This window comes from Sebastes umbrosus, chromosome 1 (assembly GCF_015220745.1).
Source record: "Sebastes umbrosus isolate fSebUmb1 chromosome 1, fSebUmb1.pri, whole genome shotgun sequence".
Classification (NCBI taxonomy): Eukaryota; Metazoa; Chordata; class Actinopteri; order Perciformes; family Sebastidae; genus Sebastes; species Sebastes umbrosus.
Window position 1 is genome coordinate 4,812,267 of NC_051269.1, and position 23,801 is coordinate 4,836,067.

Here is a 23,801-nt window from a genome sequence, read left to right on the forward strand (position 1 = left end):
TAAAGGGACTGTTTGTAACTTCTTACACGTATAAATCATTTTGGGTCGGTGTCCCATGCGCGCTCGCGTGTGGCTACGCTGTTCAGACAAAACTCCAACACAAACTACACGGAAGCACGAAAAACCGCAAAGTTCTATCTAGTGAAGCCCGTCTGTTAAACAGTGTTGGCCGCAGTCGGAGGACGCGGGGGAGACCGTAGCTTTGGTACACACTGCAGAAGAGTTAGTTTAGCTCTGAGAATATCTAGTGAATGTACAGTGGACGTTTGTGCAGAAATAATTGAGGCAGGAAAAGCCAACACTAGGATCAGCATTGATTCATGGAGAGACCTTCGTCTGGTCAGATAACATTACTGCCAAGCAGCTGAAATATAGAGTGATATTGTGCTTTTAGTTGACGTGTGTCGCCTCACTGTTTTGACCGATGCTTGTTCATGTCTATGTAGAGCGAGCGCGAGCCACAGGTGTTGCTGTTAACCAGCAATTTCTGATTCTTACAAACAGTCCCTTTAAGTGTTTCAGGAATATGGGCAGTATTTGGGCAGTGGCATAATTTATTTAGAAATACATTCCTTACAATAAGTGTGCACCACATGTAGTGTTTTAAATGTCTATTCCCACAATAGTTATGGTGGCTGCCTAAATGTATTTTTGTTTCGTACAGGTGAGATATAGTGATGTCAGGTAGGCTTTTGTTTTCGTTTCTTTTCAGCCGTTGTTGGCTGCAGGTAAGTAGGAGGTTTCTTTGCTGGGTTAGGAAGCGTTTTTGAATTTGTTTGTTGTATAGTTTGGCGGCACCAGTAGTCCTTCCATTTTTCCATGCCTCTCTCGGAACTCCTTTCTCTGTTGTTTTTCTTGGAGCATCAGAAGCTCATTGTTCTGTACTTTTGTGTTAACTCCGTACACTAAACAATAAACGGCAGTGTTTGCCTCTGACTACATCTGCAGTCTTGTTGCTTCCCTTATCCCTAGACATCTACAGGGTTGTAACACCCAGTAACACCCATTTTATTATTATTATTGGAGCATGAAATCCAAGAAATGGCGACCGAAGTGGAACGTGTTTCTTATTAAAGTAATCCACTGCAGGTGTTCAGCTTTGTCACCTCATGGGAAGAACTCAGTTGCTTGTTGAAAATATTTTAGATGTTGATGTATGACGAATGGAAGAAGGAATTATACAGGTGTAAATACCATCAAACAACTTGTCTCATATAGTGAGTACATTGTTGTCGATTACAATGTAATTCCTGATAGCACCACCAGGTGGCACCAAAGTAACTAAATCTAAAAATCTAATGCATAGTACCTCCAACATATGAATACCACATACTATCCCATACAATATTGCCATGGTGGGACATATTGGACAGGTACAATCAAATAGACTCAGGAGAATATGATTGCCTATGTGTATGTGTGTGTGTGTGTGTGTGTGTGTGTGTGTGTGTGTGTGTGTGTGTGTGTGTGAGTGAGTGTGTGTGAACAGCACCTCTGTGTTGAATGCTGAATGTAGACCTCTGCAGCCTGGCTCATGGCTTTAATCCACTCTTCCTGTTCCTCATGGCTGTCTGCGCCGAAGTAGTACGTCCTGGTCCCGGCGTGCTGCGCCTGCATGCAGAAGACAACAGGACCGTTCAACTCCCCGTCCTCAACCTCCAACTCCTTCTCTAGCCACACCTGAGGAGGGAGACAAAACACAGAGAGAGGCAGCGCATGAGTAACATCACTGTTTATTATGATCACACTCAACATTCCCCCAACATCAGCTTCATCAGCAGGAACTTCATCTCCTCATGCAACGAAGAAGCACGATGTTAAAGACGTCCAGGCAAAAAGGTGATTCTGGTTTATCATTATTAGTAACCTGCTTTATTTGGAGGTCTAACGTCTAACATTGTCGCTAATATACTAAAACAACCTGACTGCACAACTACTGAAAAGTAATTAGAGTAAATCAAAGTCCAAACAGGAAGTGCGTCTCTTAACTGTGGTGGATGTTTGCAACAGACAGTTTGAAGGTCTGAGGACAGAGGGTGTCATATGATATGATATATTTATGATATTGGGCTGTATAAATATAATTGACTTGACTACACTTGAGTTCGGGTAATAATTTTACAGTTTGCTTCCTTTCTCTCTTCTGAATAAGTTTGTCTAAATTAGGGGTTTGTTTCCAACCGCTCTCACGGTCTGACTATCCTGACTTATTTTTAGTGATGCAGCTGTGTTCCCAAGATCTCAACGACAAACTTGGTGAATACAATGGAGGGGAACAACATAAATATCCGAAAATAAAACCCAAGTTGTGATAAACCAGAATCCTCCTTTAATGATATCCATGCACAATCCTCTGGTCAGCTGTTTTAAGCTACACCCTCTGAATCTGTTACAGTTCCAAACAGTTCCTCCAACCTCACTTCTTATGTTCAGAGGTGGTTGTAGAGGTGGTATCGGGTGCAATAACAAAATCACAGGGTGTACCTTTAAACGGCAGATTTGACATGCAGTCAATAACTAAACAACCCAAACAGAACAAGATAAGACTGTTAATGCATGAATCCTTACTGTAGTTATCCAACTGTTAATGCAGACATGCAGTACAAGAGACGTCATCGTGCATTCTTTACAGACAGGACAATTAATGAGAAGAAGGAAAGAAATATCAACAGTGTACCAACCTACTGCACTTTCTACCACAACAGGAGACTGCGAGAGGCCAGCTGACCTCACAGGGGTGGACACAGGTGGGACGGAAAGGAGACAATGAGAGGTGGGGAGAGGTTATGGACATGGTGTCTATAAGAACACAGGTCACTGCTGGTTAGCCTGATGTTTGGGTCTGAATATGTCATCTGTATGGCTGATTCATCTACTACATCGATGTATCGATTTATATTCCTACGATCCAACTACATCGATAGCTACTTGGCAAGTTGTCCTTCACGGGAGACGTATATCGATATAAAATCGATTTGAAATGCAAAAATCGATTGTATGGATACTAAGGATTTGCACCTTGTATTTAAGGACGACAAATGTTGTATGAAAGGTTTTTTTTGGCACTTTTATTGGTAAAGAAATGCTAAACGTTACTCCGGTTCACTCTCCAGACATATGCCAGCTTGCCAGCTCTGCCCTCTGCAGCGCGAGCACGCATCCGTGGTGTGCATTTAGACGAACGGCGCACTAGGCTCCTCGCCCTCACACCCGGTAGCGGCGTGGAGGGAGCCCGGCACCGTTCTGCATTAGCTGCCGCTGTTGCAAATGTAGAGGAGCCGGTCTGCAGAGTTTAATTTTGGGGGCATTACGTGAGCAGGCGCTATCAATCCACTTGACGAGGGCGGCTTCACTCAACGGTGCTTTCCCCGTGCGCTGTCGGTTTTTCATTCAGAGAAAAAAAACTTCATGACTCATTTCCCCGTCATGATATCTATGTGCATGCAGCATCAGCCTCACGTATCCAGACGAGAAGAGCAGATTATAAAGGGAGTAAAGTAAAAAAACGAAACAGAAATTCAAATAACGTTAGTCGATTTCAAACCATTTAATCATATCGTATCGCTCTAGATGAGCCAAATATCGTCCTTGAATCATATCGGAGCCATGGAAATCCTATCGTATCGTATCGTATCGTATCGTTGTAAAAACGTATCGTTACACCCCTAATGAAGAAGCTTTTGAACTAAAACACTGAGAACAGTTCACTTTCTGATGTTTTCAGCGCCATATTCAATGTGAATTGAACCTGTGATACACAGGTTTTTAAATACAAATCTGTCTGTTTGCAAAAGTTTGCAAAACATGTTGCTATGGATACTAATTGTACATAAGTCACTCCTGAAGGGGAAAGCCTTGTATGGGTAGTCAGTCATGTCTAGAACAATGCTTCACCTTCTTATTACTTAAAAATAACATGAAATGAAACATACTAACAATAATCACAGTTGGACAGGAATAAATGCAGCAATGATTCCATATTGTTATTATGTAATATGGAAGACAAAACAATATGAGAAATATACCACAAGAGGGCAGCACAAACAAAGAAGTTGGACAAAGCTGTGGCTTTCTCTGACTGATTCACCAAGTGATGAAAAGCCTCTACAAACAACCTGAGATTAAAATGATCAAGTTCAAAAAGCAAAAATCTGCAATATTGACTGTATGCGCTTCAAACTGCAGTAAGACTTGTTATGGTCTCATGTTGTATCTGATGTCTGCAACTCCAGACATCACATACATGTAGTGGAGGAAAACAAACAAGAAAATACTTTTCACAAAACTACTATAAACAGTACTCGGGTACTTGAGTAAAAATGTACATAATGACCTTCTTTTTTGCTGTTTATCATAAATAACGATGGTGCTCACATCCACTATGATCTAAATACTTGCTTTATTTACACATTTTAACTCCTGCAGAATGTCCATGTCGAGTATGGCATCAATCATAATAACCACTCATATCAATAATACATTCATTGACAGGTCGCTACCACGGCGTCAAAGTTAATTAGAGCATTTTTCTGTCGTCCGAAAGTGTCTTATTCGTGTTCGGTCGTGCTTAGCTCCACCCTCTCGTGCCACTTCTGGTTGCAAAAAAAACAAGACGGCAACGGCCAAAAACCAAGATGGTGACGACCAAAATGCCAAACTCAAGGCTTCAAAAAAACACAAACCAGTGGGTGGCGTCACAGTGACTTCATCCACTTCTTACATACAGTCTTTTCATTAAGTGGTGCTTCCTCTAAGTGTCCTGCTGACCTGATTTCCACATTATGGGCCACTAACATTTCATCTCTTCCAGGCAGTTTGTAGTCCTAAAACCAGGACGTACATGGGTTCATCCTTAAAGTTCGATTGCCTTTCACTCACAGGATGTTCAGTTTACATAGAAAATAACGTCTGTTTGTTTGTGTGGTCAGTACTCTTTTGCTACTTATTGTCTTCACCCAATGCAGAACTTCAATTGCAAAACTGCCGTCGGGACCCCGAGAAAAGCAAACATCCATGTTGGTCTACACAAATATTTCATCACTTCACTGCTTTCTGCTGGTGACATCTAATTCAATTTGATCTAATCTCATTTTAATCTCATGTGATTGAGTCGTACTCCTGCTCCCTCACCAACAACACAATCTCCTCTCCTGATACGGTGCATGCAGATGTGTGTAAAAGATGTATAGACACGTCATTTTAATCCGTATTTTCGACCATAAACCCTCATTTTTATCAAAACAAGAATGATACATTTGGTGTGTGTTTGTGTGTGTGTACCAACGATGCTGCCGGTGTGTCGACAGTTTGGTTGTATATTCGACCTTGACTGCTGAGTACATCATAGTGACTGAAGACCTGAGTGTGTGTGTGTGTGCGTGTGTGCGTGTAAGAGGAGGACGAGCGGTACTGCTTTAAGACAGCAAGAGGAAATGATGTCACTGATAAACAGAAGTCACTTCCTTCCACGGTGGAGCACTCTGAGGCTCCGCCTCTGGAGGTGACACGAGGCGATGCAATTGGCTGAAATGGCTGTATAGTAAGGGGCAGCAGTTACCTAGCAACAGAGGTGGGGCTATGGGAAGAGAGTGTGTGTGTGTGTGTGTGTGTGTGTGTGTGCGTGCAGCCTCCCTCCTTTGTCCTTTGTTCATTCATTCAGGTAGTTAGAGGGAGAAGGATGGATGCAGGAGAGAGGAGGTGACACATATCAACATTACCTCTCACAATTCTCTTCTTTAGAATCAAACAAATAGAATGACTGTGCTCATTTATTATTAATTAATATTGTTGGGAACAAAAAAGGAAAACAAAAGACAGAAGGCCAGTGAGAAGGAAGCTGAAAGAAGGAATGAAGGAAAAGAAAAAGCACAAAACAGGAAGTAATAGAAAGAGATGATCAGATAAGAAATATAATGAGAAAAGAAAATATGAAAACGAGGGAGAGAGCAACGGAGCGAGGGAGGAAGAAGGGGAGGTAGACACTAAGGATGGAAGAGATGAACATAAGGAGGAATTGAAGGAAGAACAGGGGGAATGCAGGAAAGAAAGAACATATAAATACAGTAAGAAAAGAAAGAATGAAAAAGAGGGAGGAAGAAAAGGAGGACAGAAGGAAGGAAAACAAGCAAAAGAAAGATGATCAGATAAATATAAACAGGGAGAAAATAAAGAAAGTAATGAAGGAGGGAGGAAGCGAGGGAAAAATATGGATTGATTACACTTAACAATGTTCACAAACTGCCACGAACAGTGACTTGAAAACATGCTTGTTAATTATTCTGTGGTTTATTATCTGCTGGCTGTGTGCCACGTGTGTGTTCATGATGCATTCAAATGTCAAAGCTATTTTATGGGAAGAGTGAGTACTTTATCCAGCAGAAATGTGTGTAAGAGTGTGTGTGTTTGTATGTGTACACTTTCAGTACATGATGTACCTGACTAATCAAACATGCCCTCTGGTCATCAGTCCATGTCGACCGACACAAACACACACACACACACACGCACAGCATTGCGTGTCATCTTTCTCCATGATGTCCCTGAACTGAGAGTTAAGTTTCACGGCTACCAACAAGTAGCCACGTGCACTACAGGATATTGAGGATGCGATACATTGAGATGCATTTGAGAATCGTTGACGGGTAGATCGTAATCGAATCGTGAGGCCGATGAAGATTCACATCTCTACCACAAAGCCACCTGAAGAGATAACATTTTCATTAACATGTGTTCAAGTGGCAAGTGATTCACTAGAAATGGTCAGGGGTCCACTAAACTTATTATGAATCATCCTCTCCATACCGTGTGCTGTTGCCATAGAAATAGAACAGGAGTAGAATGGAGATTGGACTGTTTTTGGTCATTTCACTAGTACAAAAGGAAATGGGAACACACGTCAGTGGGGCAGAAGTCAAAAAAATGTGCCAAACAAAGTTGTCACTCAACTGGAGATAGCAATGTGTTTTCCTACTCTGTGACGAAGAGTGTGTGGATGAATTTATATGCAGCAGCAAATCACAAATCTGAGTGAGATATGTATTCCTCCCATGACTCCTGTTTACTTAAAGCAGTTGCTGTTAGACAGTAAAGTAGCCTATAATCTGGCCTAGATGTAAAGCAGGTCAGCTGTCTCTCCCTCTCACAGACATACCAGACTGTCAAAAACTGACAGAGCTGTGAGAACAATTCACTCACAGCTTGGTGTTAACCCTCAGCCTGAGACGGAAGCAATGCTCACCTGCACTACAGATATCAGGCACTAACGTTTGCTGAGGCATAAGAAACGCTTCTTATGTATAGAAGAACGTGCTAAGGTATTTACTTTAATAATAATAAAGTCAATAAAAATGTTATTTAATATGCGCAAATGCCACATTTCTACAGCATATTACGGCATGACTCTACTCGATTTGATCTTTATAGTTGAAATTTGTGAGTAGTACCTAGTACCTGGTACTCTTTTTGGTACCACCTCCCAAGCAAGAGCTGATACTAGAAGGTGGAGTTACAACACTGCAGACCACTGACAGGTCAGAGAGAATCCTCACAGTTTTTAAAAATTCACTCAACGTACACTAGGCCGTACACTATGCTGTACACTACCTACACTACACCATATATTACATCATATACTACGCCGGACACTACACCGTTGACTACGTCATACACTATGCCGTACAATACTTTGTACACTACATCGTACACTACGTCGTACACTATGCTGTACAGTACGTACACTACACCATATACGACATCATATATTACGCCGCACACTACACCGGACACTACGCCGTACACTACGCCGTACGCTACTCCGTACGCTACTCCGTACACTACGCCGTACACTACGCCGTACACTGTCATTCAGTACATGTATAGAGGCTTTATTTCATGATTAACAGGTTGATTAAATCTGATTAAACAATAATAAAAAAAATAATAATAAAACAAAAAAAGTAATAAATAATAATAAAATAATAATAATAATAATAAATAAATAATAATGAGTGGATCGTATTCTTGCCCCTGTACTGCTGAGAACAAATGGTGGTGTAATGGTCATCTGTGTAACACTGACACATCTACAGATGCTGGACAACTTTCCCTGATTTTTGCCGTGCTTATTATTCATAGTCTCCAGAGCATGATTCTTCTTCTTTTTCTTCAAAGTACAAATAATATCAAACTTTAAACCAGATAGCCATCATGACACTTCCATTAACTACAAACCAAAGAGATTTCCTAATCAAATAGGCAGACAATCACCAAATTAGCTCAGCACACTCAAATGCTCAAACAAAAGGAGGAATCCTTGAAGATATTCATGACTACATGGTGGTTCAGTGGTTTACTCTCAGCAAGAACATTCTCCATTCCAAACCCACTGACTGGGTCTCTCTGCGTGGAGTTGAACGTTCTCCAAAGTGTCTGCATGTGTTTCCTCCCGCCGTCCAAAAACATGCAGATGGTGTAAATGTGTTTATCTGTGTGTGTGTTTCTCCTCTGACAGGCTGGTGATCAGTCTTGAGCGTGTTCTGCCTCGCACACAATGGGATAAGTGGATATAGAAAATGGACAACCCCATGACCTTAATTCTAGCACCATACTTAGGAGAGACTAGGAGGTCACTCTTAGAAAGACTATGAACATGAAAGGCTCTCAGGACAACTATCAGGAGACTTTTAGCCTGGTTCAGTGTATTACTAAACTCTCTTTGCACCTCAGTATTCCCCAGTCCTGTGTTTGGAAGAGGATCAGCTGGCAGCGGACGCTGATGAATGTCGCCTCAGTCAGTGACATGAACACAAAAACGGAGAGAGAAAAGCCACACAAAAGCCCCCAAGGAATGAACGGCAACATCTTTTCACAACCACCTGATAGTTCTGTGGAACTGTTTGCTGTCAGGAAGGGTGAGGCTATGCTCCATAGCACACACACACCCACACACACACACACACGCACACATCACACATACACACCCATAGGTGTAACCCTATGACTCTGGCTGTTGAGTCACACACACACATACACCTAAAGCTTAATAATTTACACTATGAGGGGGTAATGAGAACAAAGTATTTAAGGCTTTTACGAGTTATAAAAAAAGGTTCTTGGGTCCAACGCTCTACAGGAATACTACTTTTATATAATAATACTTTTCTTGGAGAACTGAAACACCCAAAGGGCATGGATTAAGATTTGTAGTGATAACATTCAGAACTTAGGGTACAACTACAGACCGGATGTTTGGGTTTGATTTGAAGACTGAGACATAACAAAAGCCTTCGGTTGGACGGAGATTACTCCTCTTACTGAATGTCTCCTTCCTTATACGGCCACACCTCTATACAGAGTCGTGTGGTAAAGCTGCAGGTACAACAGGTTTCAACAGCTCTCTGACTGAGCCGCCGATTGAAAGCAACGCTCCAAAAAGAGCAGAGATCTCTGATGTAGGTGAACAACTCGGCTGAGACTTTTTGATTAAAATGAAGTCTAGATTCTTGTCAGAGCCACTAATCCTTCAAAGACCCAGTCAGACTGGAGCTGGATGAAAGAGAAGAGATAAAAATAATCTGATTATGTATTTATTTTCAGAACTGACTGCACCTTTCTGTGACAATGTTTTTTTTTTGTTTCGTATGATGTTGTCTTGTAGGATTCTTTGTTTCTTAGCCATTCCAGCGACATAGCTCTATGGATGGCCATCGCCAGAAATCCATGGCTCTCAGAAGATGAATCCCACTGACTTTGTTCACCAGCAGGTCAAAGTTTCAAACATCTACGAGATGGGGTCGGCACTAAATTGTATTCAGCCATTCATGTTTGTGATCCCCTGACTTTTCCCTCTAGTGCTAACATGCAATCTGGTACACACATCCATGCCAACTATAGGGCATCTTTGACCTTTAATCTATAGCACCATCATCAGGACCAAATTAAAATATGTTCAATACTTTGGTTTATGACCAAATGCCTCCAAAACATTACCATCAGTTTGTATTTAGTGCTAATTAGTAAATATTAACCTGCTAGTGCACTAAACTAAAATGGTGAACATGGTGAACATTACCTGCTAAACATCAACTTCATTGCGAGCATGTTAACATTCTGACATTAGTATTTAGCCTCAGCAAGGCACAGCCTCGCAGCCACTAGTGTGGCTGGAGACTCTTAGTTCTATTGAAAGGTAGAGGTTTAGTCAAATAATTTCCAAAAGGAAGAGAGTTCGATTCAATATTCAAAAACAGTTTCAGTTTGGACAAAAGTGCCTGGATCTGCGAGGCTCTGCTGAGACCCCCTGGAACCACAAAACATCACTTTAGTTCCATTTAGACAGGATTTACAATAGAGGATTAATAATAGTTATAATATGTTGTGTGATCAAATGTTTCCTCTCTTCCCTCATAGCAAAAGTCATTGTTCTAGACAATAATTTAGTTTCAAATTTAAAAAAATCTAGTGATCAGCATGATCAGTATCATGAGCACAAGTTTCATAAACTTAGATTTAGTCAATCAACTTACTTTTATGTTACGCAACTTTAAATTAGTTATCAAATTTTTCTTTAAAATGACAAATAATCTATGCATCCAGGTTATTCCTAATAAGGATTATGCATTGGGCCAAAGACATGGAAAACCATAGTAGTACATAATGCATGGAATCAGGCTAACACACAGACAGACAAACATATCTATGTACACATTAATGCTGTCAGATCTGAGGGGAAGAATCTTTAAATGATGTGGTCCTTTGGCCTGCTGAAGGCCAAACCTGCACCCTCTTCCCTCAGTGAGGCGGTCTGCAGAGGATTCACAATAGATGCACTGTGACTTCCCAACCCGAGCTTCACACACACAAACATATCAAGTGGCTGGCACGCGATAGAAAGCCTTAATGAGCTGTAATCATCTATATATGTACCTGTGCTACATGTCTTAGGATGGGAGATACAATGCAGAATATAGATAAATTACATACCCAATGTGTGAATTTAATTCATTTGTCTTTTGTTGCATTCATTTATTTCCTTTTTCCCTCGTGCTCAAGCAAAGAAAAGCTGCTCTCTGTTTCAATGCTTTTAATACGAAGGCTGATGAACTAAATTGCGACTGAAAACAGAAAACTGAAAGTCAACTGAGTCAAAAGCAGGCTTCTCACAGAACTCAAACCCTAGTCTCCACAGTGATAGTCCTGAGTTTGATTCATTCATCCACCACAACCTGCTCCATCCATGTACTTTCTCTTGCTCTGTATATTACTACTACTATTACCGGGTGTAAATAGCCAAATAGCTGCCATCTGATTATTCTCACTTGTATTCTAATGACATTCACTTTATCATGAGGAGGCTTAGTGCCTTGCTGGAAGGATCATTTTGGTTTATTAGAACTTGACAGGTTGTAAACAAGCCACGAGTTTAGCCAGATATAATCTAAACCCTGTAGTCTATAAATGTCAGCAATGATCCCCCATTACACAGAAAAACTGTTTGGTAGGTCTGAGTTGAAGAGTTTGGGTAACCATTACCATCGCCAAGGCTGAAGGCCTAGGAAGGAGGTTATGTTTTCACCGGCGTTGGTTTGTCAGCTTGTTTGTTTGTTTGTCCGTTAGCAGGATTACTCCAAAAGTTCACAATGGATTTGAATGAAATTTTTTGGAGAGTTGGGGTGTTGCACAATGAACAATCCATTAGATTTGGTGGCGATCCGGATTCAGGAATTTTTTTAAGAATTCCGATCAGCCTGAGCATTAAAACCACACACATGCGCAGTGTAGCTGGTGAAGCGTTGATGAGGTGTGACCCCGCCTCCTTCTGAGAGCAGAGAGGTGTGTGTGGATGTTTGTGTGGGAGCTGCTGGCCGTCCGCGGTGAGAAAGAGAAAAGCGGTAGCTGACGGGATGAAAGACAACGTAGTGTATTGTAACCCGCCAGCTGTGAGCTGTGATTTGTTTTTGAAGTCACGCACCTTGGCGGAGGTCTGTGCTCTCCAACTGCAATTCTAGTTCGACCTGTTTTCTCTTCCAGGAATTATTTACAACCTCTCTGATAATCTCACTTCTTTTTACCAATGTTGCCATGATTCCCAAAACTCAGCAATTTACTTCATCAACCGGGTTTTAAGAAAACATTTCTGCTTAAAAGAAAGAAATGTATCTACAAATAAGCAATCCCAGTTCATACTGTATATTGGACAGACAGCAGCGGGATCAGAGGCTGTGGACCTGCTTGTCTCTGTGTCACCTGGGGGTCATTCAGAACTAACATTTGTCGTCAACAGAAGTGGTTGGACAGGAATCCCCAGACAACTTTGAAGGAGGCACGCTGGGACAAGACCAGAGGGAGTCTGAGCCCCGCCTCTACGACGCCCTGAGGGAGCTCGTCCAATAAGACAAACTCGAGGAACTCAAACAACAGCATATACAGTATAACACGCGAATGCTCTGTCATAAACCTTCACTATCTGTACTGTAAATACCCACAGCATGAACTCTCAGCAGGCAACAAAACAGCCCTCATGAATTCATTCATGTGTGTTCCCTCCGCTCCCTGTCAAGCTGACATGCTCCCCGCTTCTGACAGTTACCTCGTCTTTAACAACCTCTTCAACATCTTCAAAGAAGCTCACTACTCCACCTGACATGTTGACACGTAGTGAAGGGTTAAGCCATCAAAGAGTTTGCTACCGTTGTAGTAGTCTGTATATAGAGCTATGCTGTACATTATGGTATGCTGTATAGAAAATAACACAGAGGGCTCTGGCAAAAAAAAAGGTTTGTCACATTGCAACGCAGCTTCCAGCACATGAACGGCATATTTTTAAATTTGACCTCGCTACTGTCACAACGAAAGATATTTGCTGCTGTTTCCAGAGTTGTAAAATCCTGTCAAAACAGTGTATAGTGTTAGTCATCTGAGAGGTCTTCAAACAGATGTGTTAATCAAATTGGTCTTGATTGAATTGAATGAACAACACCCTCAGCAACACAGCCCCCTTGTGTTGTTTAAAGCTGAAGTAGGCGAGAGTGGAGCAAATATGACTAAAAACAGTTATTTTTATAAAACGGTCGCTATATCGTGACAGTAGTACATGAAACAGGTAACCTGAAAAAAATCATGTGCCTCTGTGTCCTCTGGTGCTCCTAACGGCATCTGCAAGATTTCACAGACTGGAGGAAAACAAGCAGTAAGAGCTGATCTGAGGTCTGCCGTCCAACTGCCGTCTATGAGAGCCGGCTGTCAATCACTCTCGAACTCAACCAAACGGTCAAACTAGGCAGAGCTGATCAAATATGAACCAATATTCTGTTACGTTAATGCCTATTTCTCTCCTCCGATGTTTTCAGAATCATCTTGTAGTGCACGGTTTAGCTGTAAAATGAGAATGTTTTTGACGCCACCGCCATTGTGACTGGAGCACAGCCAATAGGAACGCTCTCTCTCAATGAAATGACCTGTGATTGGTCAAAGTCTCCCGTCACGGGCTAGATTTTTAAAGTCTGAAAACAGAGCCATGAGGAGGAGCAGAAGTCTAGTTATCTCTCAGAACACTTGAATTACAACATGCTGAAAGGTTATTATGGAATTTTTGCCAAATGATGCCAAAAATATACTGCCTATTGCCTGAAAATTTGAAATCAAAGTCTAAAAATACTGAATCAATTATTATTATTATAATTATTATAAAATTATTTTGGGCCAAACAGACAAAGACAAAGCGTTACATTGTTGCACCAGATTCACTTGATCAATAGCTGTAGCTACCTGTGACCTGTGGTAGGCTGACATTACAGCATTGTGCCGGTGTGGTGCCATCATCGGGTATGAGTGGTTTCATTCCAAATTTATACCCTATTCTTACATTTTCATGCCATTAAATATCATTATCATATTAGGATATGTGGAACTTGAAATCAGTATTTTATTCACAATACCTTTGCATTTTTTTTCTCTATGTAAACGTCTCTGGAGCCACTCTAATAAGAATACTGTAATACGATTTTGACCCAAATGTCAGATGGATGATGTAAGTCTTTGCTCAGTCAGCGGAACCAGAGCTGTTGAACCGTGTACTCTGGTGACCTGCATGCTCTCTGGCTGTCTGTGAGCTCATCCATCACAACACACAACACAAGGTGTTCAAAAAGACACACTTCTTCATTTTAGGGAGGGCATAGTGGTTATTTCCCATGATTTATTTGTATCTCCTCTGGTACCAGTTAAATTACCCTGATGGCCTCGCAATGCTCTCACAAGTTGAAGTAGGGTTAACCAATGTGGGTTTTGAGGGCCAGTAGTGATATTTTTGGACTGTGGCTGTCAGGGGACGACGGTTTATATCAAGCTCAAAGACCCAAATAAAGAGAGAGAGAGCACTGGCGGTAAGTCAACAAGAGCAGCAATAATATATATAATAGAAGGCAGAGGAAGGTGGAAAAAAAGGATCTGAGGCTGGGATAACACTCCCTTTTTCAGCATTAGAGAAGCATAGTATAAATACAATACAATGACTATTTGCCTCTATAAAATCAAGCACGTCAACACAGCATGGCAAAAGCTGACGATGCCATCAGCCTCGCAGACAAAGTCAGAGTCAACACTTTAAAACAAACAGTCGTGTTGCACTGCACCCAGACCAGCATGATCTGAGGGAGAGGGCCAAGTTCAACACCAACCTGAACATAAGCACAGAAACTGTTGCAATATGAGCTGATGACAGATATCATATGAATTTACAAGTGCAGGTCTGTCTGAGGAACATCTCAATGTTGGTCAGAGTTCCATAATAAATAGATTTACAGAATAGTGAATGACTCAAAACAAATTGGCGTGGTGTTTTTTACACAAAAAATAGTGTCACCAAATATTACAATTTCCAAACTATTAAAAATTGACTGGAAGCTGTCAAAAGTTCAAAAATAAACCCAGTATCCCTAGAAATAACACCTTATTTTGTAAGGACAGGAGATGATTTTCACTGTGACCAGGCTGTATCCATCACACTTTCAAATCTTCAGAACAACTTTGATTCAAAGGCCTTGTCATAGTCTTTTAAGTTTATCTTGCTATCTCTATTTTTATTTTTCGCCAATATATTTATAGCTTTACTCTTTATGATGCGTTAGTCTTTTAACTCTGCCGTATTTGCGACATGAATTTGCGAGTACTGAGTGTCCAGTCAGAACATTAGCTAACAAGCAGCACCCTAACCCTTGGCAAACTGTCCAAGCCACACTGAGTATATTTGCTCAGTCTGTCTCCACTGCAGGTGTGTGTGTGTGTGTGGAGAACCTATATGTGTGCGTGTGTGTGTGTGTGTGTGTGTGTGTGTGTGTACACACACTGGGTACATGCACTGGACTTTGCACTTGGCATGGAAAGAAAGAGAACAACTGAAAAGGACTAAATGTTCTGAAAAGTGAAGAAAAGTGATAATGACAAACAGTGACTGCAGTCAGAGAGAGAGGGGGGGATAGAAGAGAGAGAGAGAGAGAGAGAGATAGCTGGAGAGAGAGTGAGCTGTCACTGTGTATGTGTGTGTTTCATGCTGATGCTGAAGGGGGAACAGGGCTAACTTTCCAACTTATATAAACCTTTACTCAGCAGATTCAGATTCAGCTAGCTAACCTACATTACATCCTCGTCGTCTCATCTTTATTCAGCTCTGACAAACAGCTCTGTCAGGCAGTGCGTTGCTGCTGCTGCTGCTGCTGCTGCTGCCGCTGCCTCTGGAGCTCTGTTTATCCCCAACTGTCAGTGCTGCTGATATGATTCATCAGGATCTGAGGAAACGCAGCCTTGATCTGTTTTGTCAGGAACAGCAATTTATACATTTTTGGTCTCTGATTGTCGTTACCTCCCACCAATAGTACAGAAACCTGGCAGAGAAGTCCCACCGCTGTGTCTTCAGACTATAAAGGATGTCTTTAAACTGGGACATGTCAGCGCTGTCCTTGGACATCGCAGATGAGATGATACTAAATTGGTTGTCTACAGAAGGCCTTTTAGAGCCATGCCAGGATAAAAAAAATGTACTCATTATGCAATCACCCTCATCAGTCAAACTGCTGTTGATGATAGTTTACTGAAGCAGCTCTTTTCCGAAATAACTTCATTAGAGTTCAAGAACAAGCAAAGAATGTCCATGATGTGACTGAACGTTTGATCCACTCTACTAGTCAATACATTGGATAATATTGGGTTTCCACACCAATATGACACAATATCTGATCAGAAATAAGAAACAGGACTAAGAATCTGATCAAACAATAAAACCGACACTAGTTGAAGTCCTAATTCAAGGTCGCTGAAAATAAAAGCATCAATCAATCCACTCTGATGAGCCTGAGAGACTCCAGTCCCCACAGGGCCCTTTAACAGTCATAAATAACATCATGTGACTCGGCCATGAAGCCAGTCAGCTTCTATCAATCAACCAGAACCAAACCAACACCCTTCGCTATAAGCCACAGCAATGCAACCAATGGAACAAGTTCAAACATCAGTAAATCCTGCTTTTCGCAATAAGCAGTCACAATTGCACAAGGAGGAGTCTTCAAGGGTTGGAGCAAATGGTTCTAGTAAGGGAACCCAACACAGCCAACATTTACACTCTGAAATGAACCAATATGTTCCTACTAGAACCCATTTGTTTTCCACTAATGTATGCACATTAGAAGTCTCTCATTCTGCTCCCCAGTGCCCGTTGCATGTCCTTTGCATGAAATGCAATTACACATAGACCTCCCAGCACCCTCTGCCTCCCCAACCAGGATGTTACTGACCTTAAAGGCAAACTTGCGGGTGATGTTATCCGAAGAATCCACTCCTCCAATTCGGAAGCTGAGCAGCGGCAGACTCCCTAACACCGTGTCCTCCTTCTCATCTGTGAATTAGACAAAATGAAAAGTGTGAAAACATCCCAGAAAGAATCAAAGAGAAAACAGAAAAATAACGATCCGGGGGGCATGACTACAACTACTGTGTGAGAGACATAACAATTACAAGCCTGAGCCAGCTCATTCAACCTGCAGGATAAAAAAGACAGCAACAACAGAGGAGGAGTGTTCAGAGTCCAAACACAAGAGCACAATCCAAGCCGCTCTCCTCCCAGCACACTCTCTGCTCCCACGGTGACAGCTTCCTAGAATAGATATCCATTATGGTCCGAGGGTCCCTCTGATAAGCAGCGGCGATGGCTCACACACACACACACACTCACACACACACCATGATCCAGCGGCGATAAATAGGAGCACTGTAGATAGAAGGGGAGCACCGGTGCTGACTAAATAATGGAAGGAGGCATGAAAATTTCAGCAGTTTGAAAAGGGATACACACTCCTCTCTCTCTCTCTCTGTGACCTCCTACCTCTTGTTTCCTGAACGTAGCTCTGCACCGACACTCTCGGCTGTGTGAGTGTTTGTGTGTGGGTGTGTGACGGAGAGAGAGAGAGAGGGAGAAAGAGAGAGAGAGAGAGAGAGAGAGAGAGAGGGAGAGAGAGAGATCTGGGGGAGGGGGAAGGGCTTGTGCAATCATACAATACCCTGCTCCCTGCTCTGAGTGTGTGTGCGTGTATGTGTGTGTATGTGCGTGCATGCGTGCATGTGTGTGTACGTGTGTGTGTGTGTGTGTGTGTGTTTGCGTGAGATAATGATCAGCCCATGTGACTCATGGCCCCCAGCCAACTGTACCTGCTGCTAGTCTGCACCAATGACACACACCCACACACACACACACGCTCCCACACACGCATGCATAAAGGGACAGCAGGTAAATAGAAACACTTCTGCCTCCCTCCCGTTCGGGTCTCCCACACACATTTGAATGATTTATTGATGTCTGTATTTATAGGCTAAAAAGCATGAACATGCATCCCAGACTATCTGGAAACACACGTTGCAAACATACAGGAAGGTACACAAAGTAATGATGACGCGTAGTGAGGGGAAAAGAAAAAAAAAACTTGACAATTATGTAAAAGTTTGGGATATTGTCACAGAGGAAAATTACATTAATCATTTTTTTTTTTTTTTACTTCAAGAGTGATTATCTATCCATGCAGATGCTTTTGGTTGTATTGGTCCAGCTCTGAGATGTCTGTCTCCTCCCCAATGGATGTGATTGTAATGTCATTTGTGGTGCTCACAGTAAAGACAGGACAGCAACACTTGATTTAACGGCTGCATTATGCCTTTATAAGCTATATTTGTTTATTGATAAAATGTCAACAACTATAACTGTGAAGCATTCGTAACTGCTCCATGAAAAGATGATGAATGACGACAATATAAAATATTTATTAGAGTATCTGTTATTGTCACAAATCCTTCCTGATGTCATTCAGTCATTCATTCATTCTGCCTAGTTTTTCGAGATACTAACTCTCTTGTCATTTCAGACCCAGCGAAGGACTGAGAGAGCCCTGACAACCAAGGGCTGACCCGTCTCCCTGTCTGCTCCTGAGAACAATGGAAAAGTGCATCAATGAGTTGCTGGCTGCTGGGATCATCCGCCCTTCTTCTCCAGTGGGAGCCAGATGCTTCTTCTTCATGGAGAAGAAGACCCTCAGACTCAGAGTGGAAAACCACCTTCAACAATCCCAGCAGCCATTACGAATACCTGGTGATGCTGTTTCGCCTCACAAATGCCCCCCCCCCCCCCACAGTCTTGCAGGCCCTGGTAAATGACATTGTCTGGTTACCTGGATGACATATTGATCTTCTCCACATCTCAACAGGAGCATGTTGAGCAAGTGAAGTGTGTCCTCCAGAGACTTCTGGAGTCAACACCTGGAGAATAAAGTCTTTGTGAAAGCCGAAAAAGTGTGAGTTTCACATCTCCAAGGTCTCTTTCTTGGGCTTCGTGGTGGTGGCCGCCGGCAGCATCCAGACGGACCCCGCCAAAGTCAAAGCGACTGGCTGGTTCCCCACATCCAAGACGGAGCTGCAGCGGCTCCTGGGCTTTGCCAATTTATACAGGAGATTCATCCAGAATTACCGCTCAGTGGCAAGTCCTCTCACGATCCTCATCTCCCCTAAGTTTGCCCTTCCTCTGGTCCGCGGCTGCAGATAAAGCGCTTAGTGAGCTTAAGAGACTTTTTTACCTCAGCACCTACCCAAACCCATCATGATTGTTCCCGCCAGTTCATGGTCAAGTGTCGAACTCCGGTGTTGGGGCCAACATCTCCCAGACCTTTGTGTCTGACCACATACTTTATCCATGTGCCTTTTTCTCCTGCAAGCTCTCTCCAGCAGAACAAGACAATGACATTGGGAACCGAGAGCTGTTGGTGGTCAAGATGAAAGAAGTGGAGACATTGGTTGAAGGGGGCAAACACATAACAAGCCAGGTGGGTCCTGTTCCTTAACTTTTAATTTCTGTTTCTTATCACCCAGGCTCCAAGAACACCAAGCCAGACGCATATTCACACATCTACCAAGTGGACTGCATGGCCTTCCCAGAGATGTCGTCTCTGACCGTCTCTGGGGCACTAAATCACCTCTTGTTTCTGGCTTGAGTTTTGTAGCCTCCTGGCAGCGATGGTCACAGCCTCTTCTCTGGCTACCAGCCTCAGTCCAATGACCAGGTGGAGCGTCTGAACCAGGAGCATTCCAACTTATGCACCTGCGGCGTAATATTGAAAGGAAACATACCATGAAAGATAACGTCTTGGAGTTTATACAAGGGATCTTCGATAATTATCATGCTGAGCTGGCACTGTCACTAGAAGAAGGAAGGAAAGTACCTCCCTCGTTTTGGTGTGTGCCACCCGCAAAAAACTTGGACTGATCCTCGTGGTTTTTGATTCAAGAGCTCAGTTCAGTGTGTCCTTGAACAATGTCCTGCTCCGGGGTCCAGTCTCTACAATTTTCAACTTCAGGAAGGAACCTGCTGATGATAGAAAATGTTTTATTGTTTCTTTCTTTACAAAGAAAACAAGGATGTACTACGTTTCCTGTGGTACAGACACAACTATTGTGACAACGATGTAGTGAATTACCCTAATCATGTCCACGTGTACAGCATCTGCCCATCCCAAACTATGGACTACGACGAGCAAACCAAGCAGTGGAGAAGAGAACTTCCTGCGTAGCGATGAATGGAAAAGGACACGACTTTCGGGGCTCCTGCAAAAATCTATAAAGAATCCAACTCTAGGCACATTTTGTATGTTTTTTGGTGTATGTTTTACCCAATACTTTATCTTTGACTTCTTGCTGACCAAAATGCCTGCAAAAGCCAAAACTTGGAGAACTTCATCTGCACAAGCACAGCGCCCTGCTCCGCACGCCGCATCCCCGACTCGTAATAACTCCTCTTCCCCCATGGACAGAGCTGTCACAACATCCAGTTCGATGTGAGTGCTCTGAAGAATCAGCTCACAGCTCACTCCTCTTCATCCACTATGGGACATAAGGCTTCAATGAGCTCTCTCCATTGTATTCGGTCCTTGGCAGCATGTTGGGCCTCTCCCCATGACAGGTTCATCTTGTCCAGCTCCTGTATCACAGTTCTGCGCCAGGTGGATTTGGGCCTCCCGGGTTTTCTTTTGCTTGGTGGTGTCCATCTTAAGGCGACTCTCGGGATCCGGTCCTGCTCCATTCTCAGAACATGGCCTTAGCGATATCAGACGTCTGTGTGTAATTTCCTTGGTAATACTCCGGCTACCGTTTTTTTTTGTACAGTTGGTGGTTGGAGATTTTGTTTGGCCAAAAGATCTGGCATATTCGTCTGAGGCAGCCATTGTGAAAAACTTCCACTCTCCTCATATCAGTTTTGATCACTCGTCAACTCTCTGAGCCATATAGCAGAACGGACTTGACATTGCTGTTGTACAAGAGCATCTTTTGTTAAGGCTGTATTGCTTGGACCTCCAGATGGAACGGAGTTGGGAGAAGGCACCCTGAGCCTTTCCCAGCCTTGTTTTGATGTCTTTATGCACTGCACTGTCTTTACTGATGAGGCTGCCCAGGTAGGTGAACTCTTCCACAAACTCAAGTGGTGCCCCATTTACAAGAATGGGTGCTGTGGGGGTGAGTTTACTCACATCACTTGAGTTTTGGAGATGTTGATGTTGAGTCCAACCTGTCTGGCAAAGTTGTTGAGCCTGTCAGTTTTGGCCTGCATGTTCGAGTGGTTGGTTGAAAGGAGAGCGATATCGTCTTCAAAGTCAAGATCTTCCAGCTGGGCGAACAGGGTCCACTGGATGCCTCTTGGTTTGTCTGCTGTGGTGTTTGTTGTGATCCAGTCTATGGTAACAAGGACGTGGATGCTCTGAAGAATACATTAGGTGAAATGGAGACCTCGCTCTCCACCTGCATCGATGACAATGCCACTCTCCAGTTTAAAGTGAAGCATCTGTCAGCTGAATTGGTAAGAGTAGAACATAAATGTGAGGATCTTATGGCGAGATCACAGACCAACTATACAAGGATAGTGGCTATTCCCAAGGACTCAACCCCTGCCCCATAATCACTCGGCTACATTAACATATGGACTGTGTTGATATTCTGCAGCAAGCCAGAGCCTAACAACGGATCAACATCAGATACATGGTTATCTCTGTCTTTCCCTATCACACTGCGAAGATAGCCCGTGCCCGAGCCACCTTCAATGACATCTGGCGCCAGCTCCAGGAGATACCGGGGATACGATTTGGCCTGCTATAACTGGCGCGCCTCTGTGTTACGCATAACAGTGCCGATAAGGAGTTTGAATCACCAGAAGATGCCAGGGCATTCATTTTAACACTGTGGCAAGTAAGAGAACTGAGAAAAGATATGTAATGCTGAAGATGTAACTTTACCACTGTAAGTATGGACATTGACTAATTCTCTACTCCACACAGCAAGATATATGATGGAGTCTTTCAACTTAAATAAAAACAATTATATAGTTTCTAAGGTAAATCTAATAAACCCATTATAATTGGGTGGAGCCATCAACAATATACAAACTATAAGAAAAAGCAGTTTCTTGGAAAGTATCTTATTTTCTAGAAAGTACATCATCGAACTTGGGCTGTCACCAACATAAACCTTACATAATTACAATTGTAACTTGAATTGAGGGGTAATAGAGGAGCTGTTTTGAAGAATTGGTTGCCCAGTTTTCTAGAAAGTACGTAATTATATCTGAGTTATTACCACAGAACACGTTAACTACACAGAACAGGGGTGAAATTATTTCTTACTCTGCTCATGTGAACAAAACCAAAAACCAAACTGCAAGAGCTCTCTATTAACATTAGTAAATTGGACCAACAACTTGCTACTTGCCCCTCTCCCAGTTTACTCAAATGTCATGTTGATTTGCAGATTGAATTTGATCTCAATACAACCACTGATGCAGAGAGTTCTCTTTCGCATTCGCGCTCCACATATTAGGAGCATGACATTAAGGTGTGTCTCATCTTCCCTAATACCTCTACTTAACTCTTCTATTCCAACCAAACCCTCTGGCTATACAAATAACGTCCCACAGACTGACATTGGGAAAGAGAAGTCTCTAACTCAGCGGATAATTTTTTTTTTTTAGGTAAATCAACTTCCCAGTAAAAACACGCTAATAGCCCTAATTTAAATCATTAGGTCCTAAAAGTTGTAAAATGCACTAATAGCTGAAACCAGAGTTATTACCCTTCCTCTGTTCATGTGAATGAGACTCAGACCGCGACATCAGCGCAAGCCGTGACAACGGCGTGACGTTGGGACCATGTGACCGAGCGGACGCTACCGTGCATGTCCGGTGGGCCCAATGGATGCAGGAAGATCGCCGGAAGATCCGGGTACATTTCCAGATGAAAGTCGAGCCATTTTGGCCTCATGCCCCACTGAGCAACTTCCATAGGAATGAACGGGGCCCCGCCTCCAACGCTGTATCCAGTTCTCTTAATACATCCATTGGAGAGGGATGTCTGGAATACCCTGCTAAGCCTGCTGCCGGAAAGGATGGTTGGATGGATATTTGATATGAGATATGAGTTTACAATTAATTACAATCCCTCCCTGGCATTGAGGAGTTGCATCTTTGGTCAATGGCTTTTTGCCGGTAACACTCATTGACTTCTACTTCTTACTTCTTACTTCACTGGATATTTTGTTTGTACACACCCTGGCGTTTCAGAGAGTACTGCACGGGGCGTTTGTGGGTGCCCATAGCTCTGTGGATGCCTGCTCCACAGTGTATTCCACACATATAAACAAGGCTTTGGTTGATACGTTTATGAACTTTCTAAAGCTGGGTAAGCAACGGAGAGGCTGTTATTTGTTGAGCTTACACATAACGTCTAGTCTATGTCAAGTCAAAGTGAAGAAATATCTGAAATATCACATTTTTAATAAAACTTCAATACACGCTTGTCTTAACAGACACACTATAAGCACAGGCTGTGCCTCGGAGGACTCCGAGACAGCCCTGTAAAACACAACCCTAAACAACAAAAGTCCTGTGCTTTTTCTCCTCCCCCTGTGCCCATTTTTTGGCCCTTGGTCCTGGCTGGCATAGCAATCCCAGTGGTAAATTGCACTGTCACAAATTCCTCCCTCCATCGCTCCCTCTCTCTCTAAGCCTTCTTTTCCAAAACACAGCTGGGCCAGGCAGAGACGGAGGGGAGGCCGGGACAAAACAGACGTGGTCAGAATAAAGAGAGAGACGCCCCCAGCGCAGAAGGAATTAACGTCAAAATAAGAAAGAAAAGAAAAGCCATGTTTGTAAGTAAAAGTTTGTAACATGATCACGACCTTGACCTGGATTATTTAGTTAAATGGTTACAGAGAAGGGGGAGACAAGAGGGACA

General features: G+C 42.7%; 1 protein-coding gene across 1 annotated transcript in view; it reads right to left on the reverse strand.

The window, feature by feature from the left end:
- The window catches only part of plekha6 (pleckstrin homology domain containing, family A member 6), a 69,508-nt gene that overhangs the window by 28,069 nt on the left and 17,638 nt on the right, over positions 1 to 23,801 (reverse strand). Inside the window, 2 exon segments of the mRNA XM_037763973.1 lie at positions 1,493 to 1,680; positions 16,785 to 16,885. Of these exon segments, the coding sequence (XP_037619901.1) occupies positions 1,493 to 1,680; positions 16,785 to 16,885 (289 nt within the window).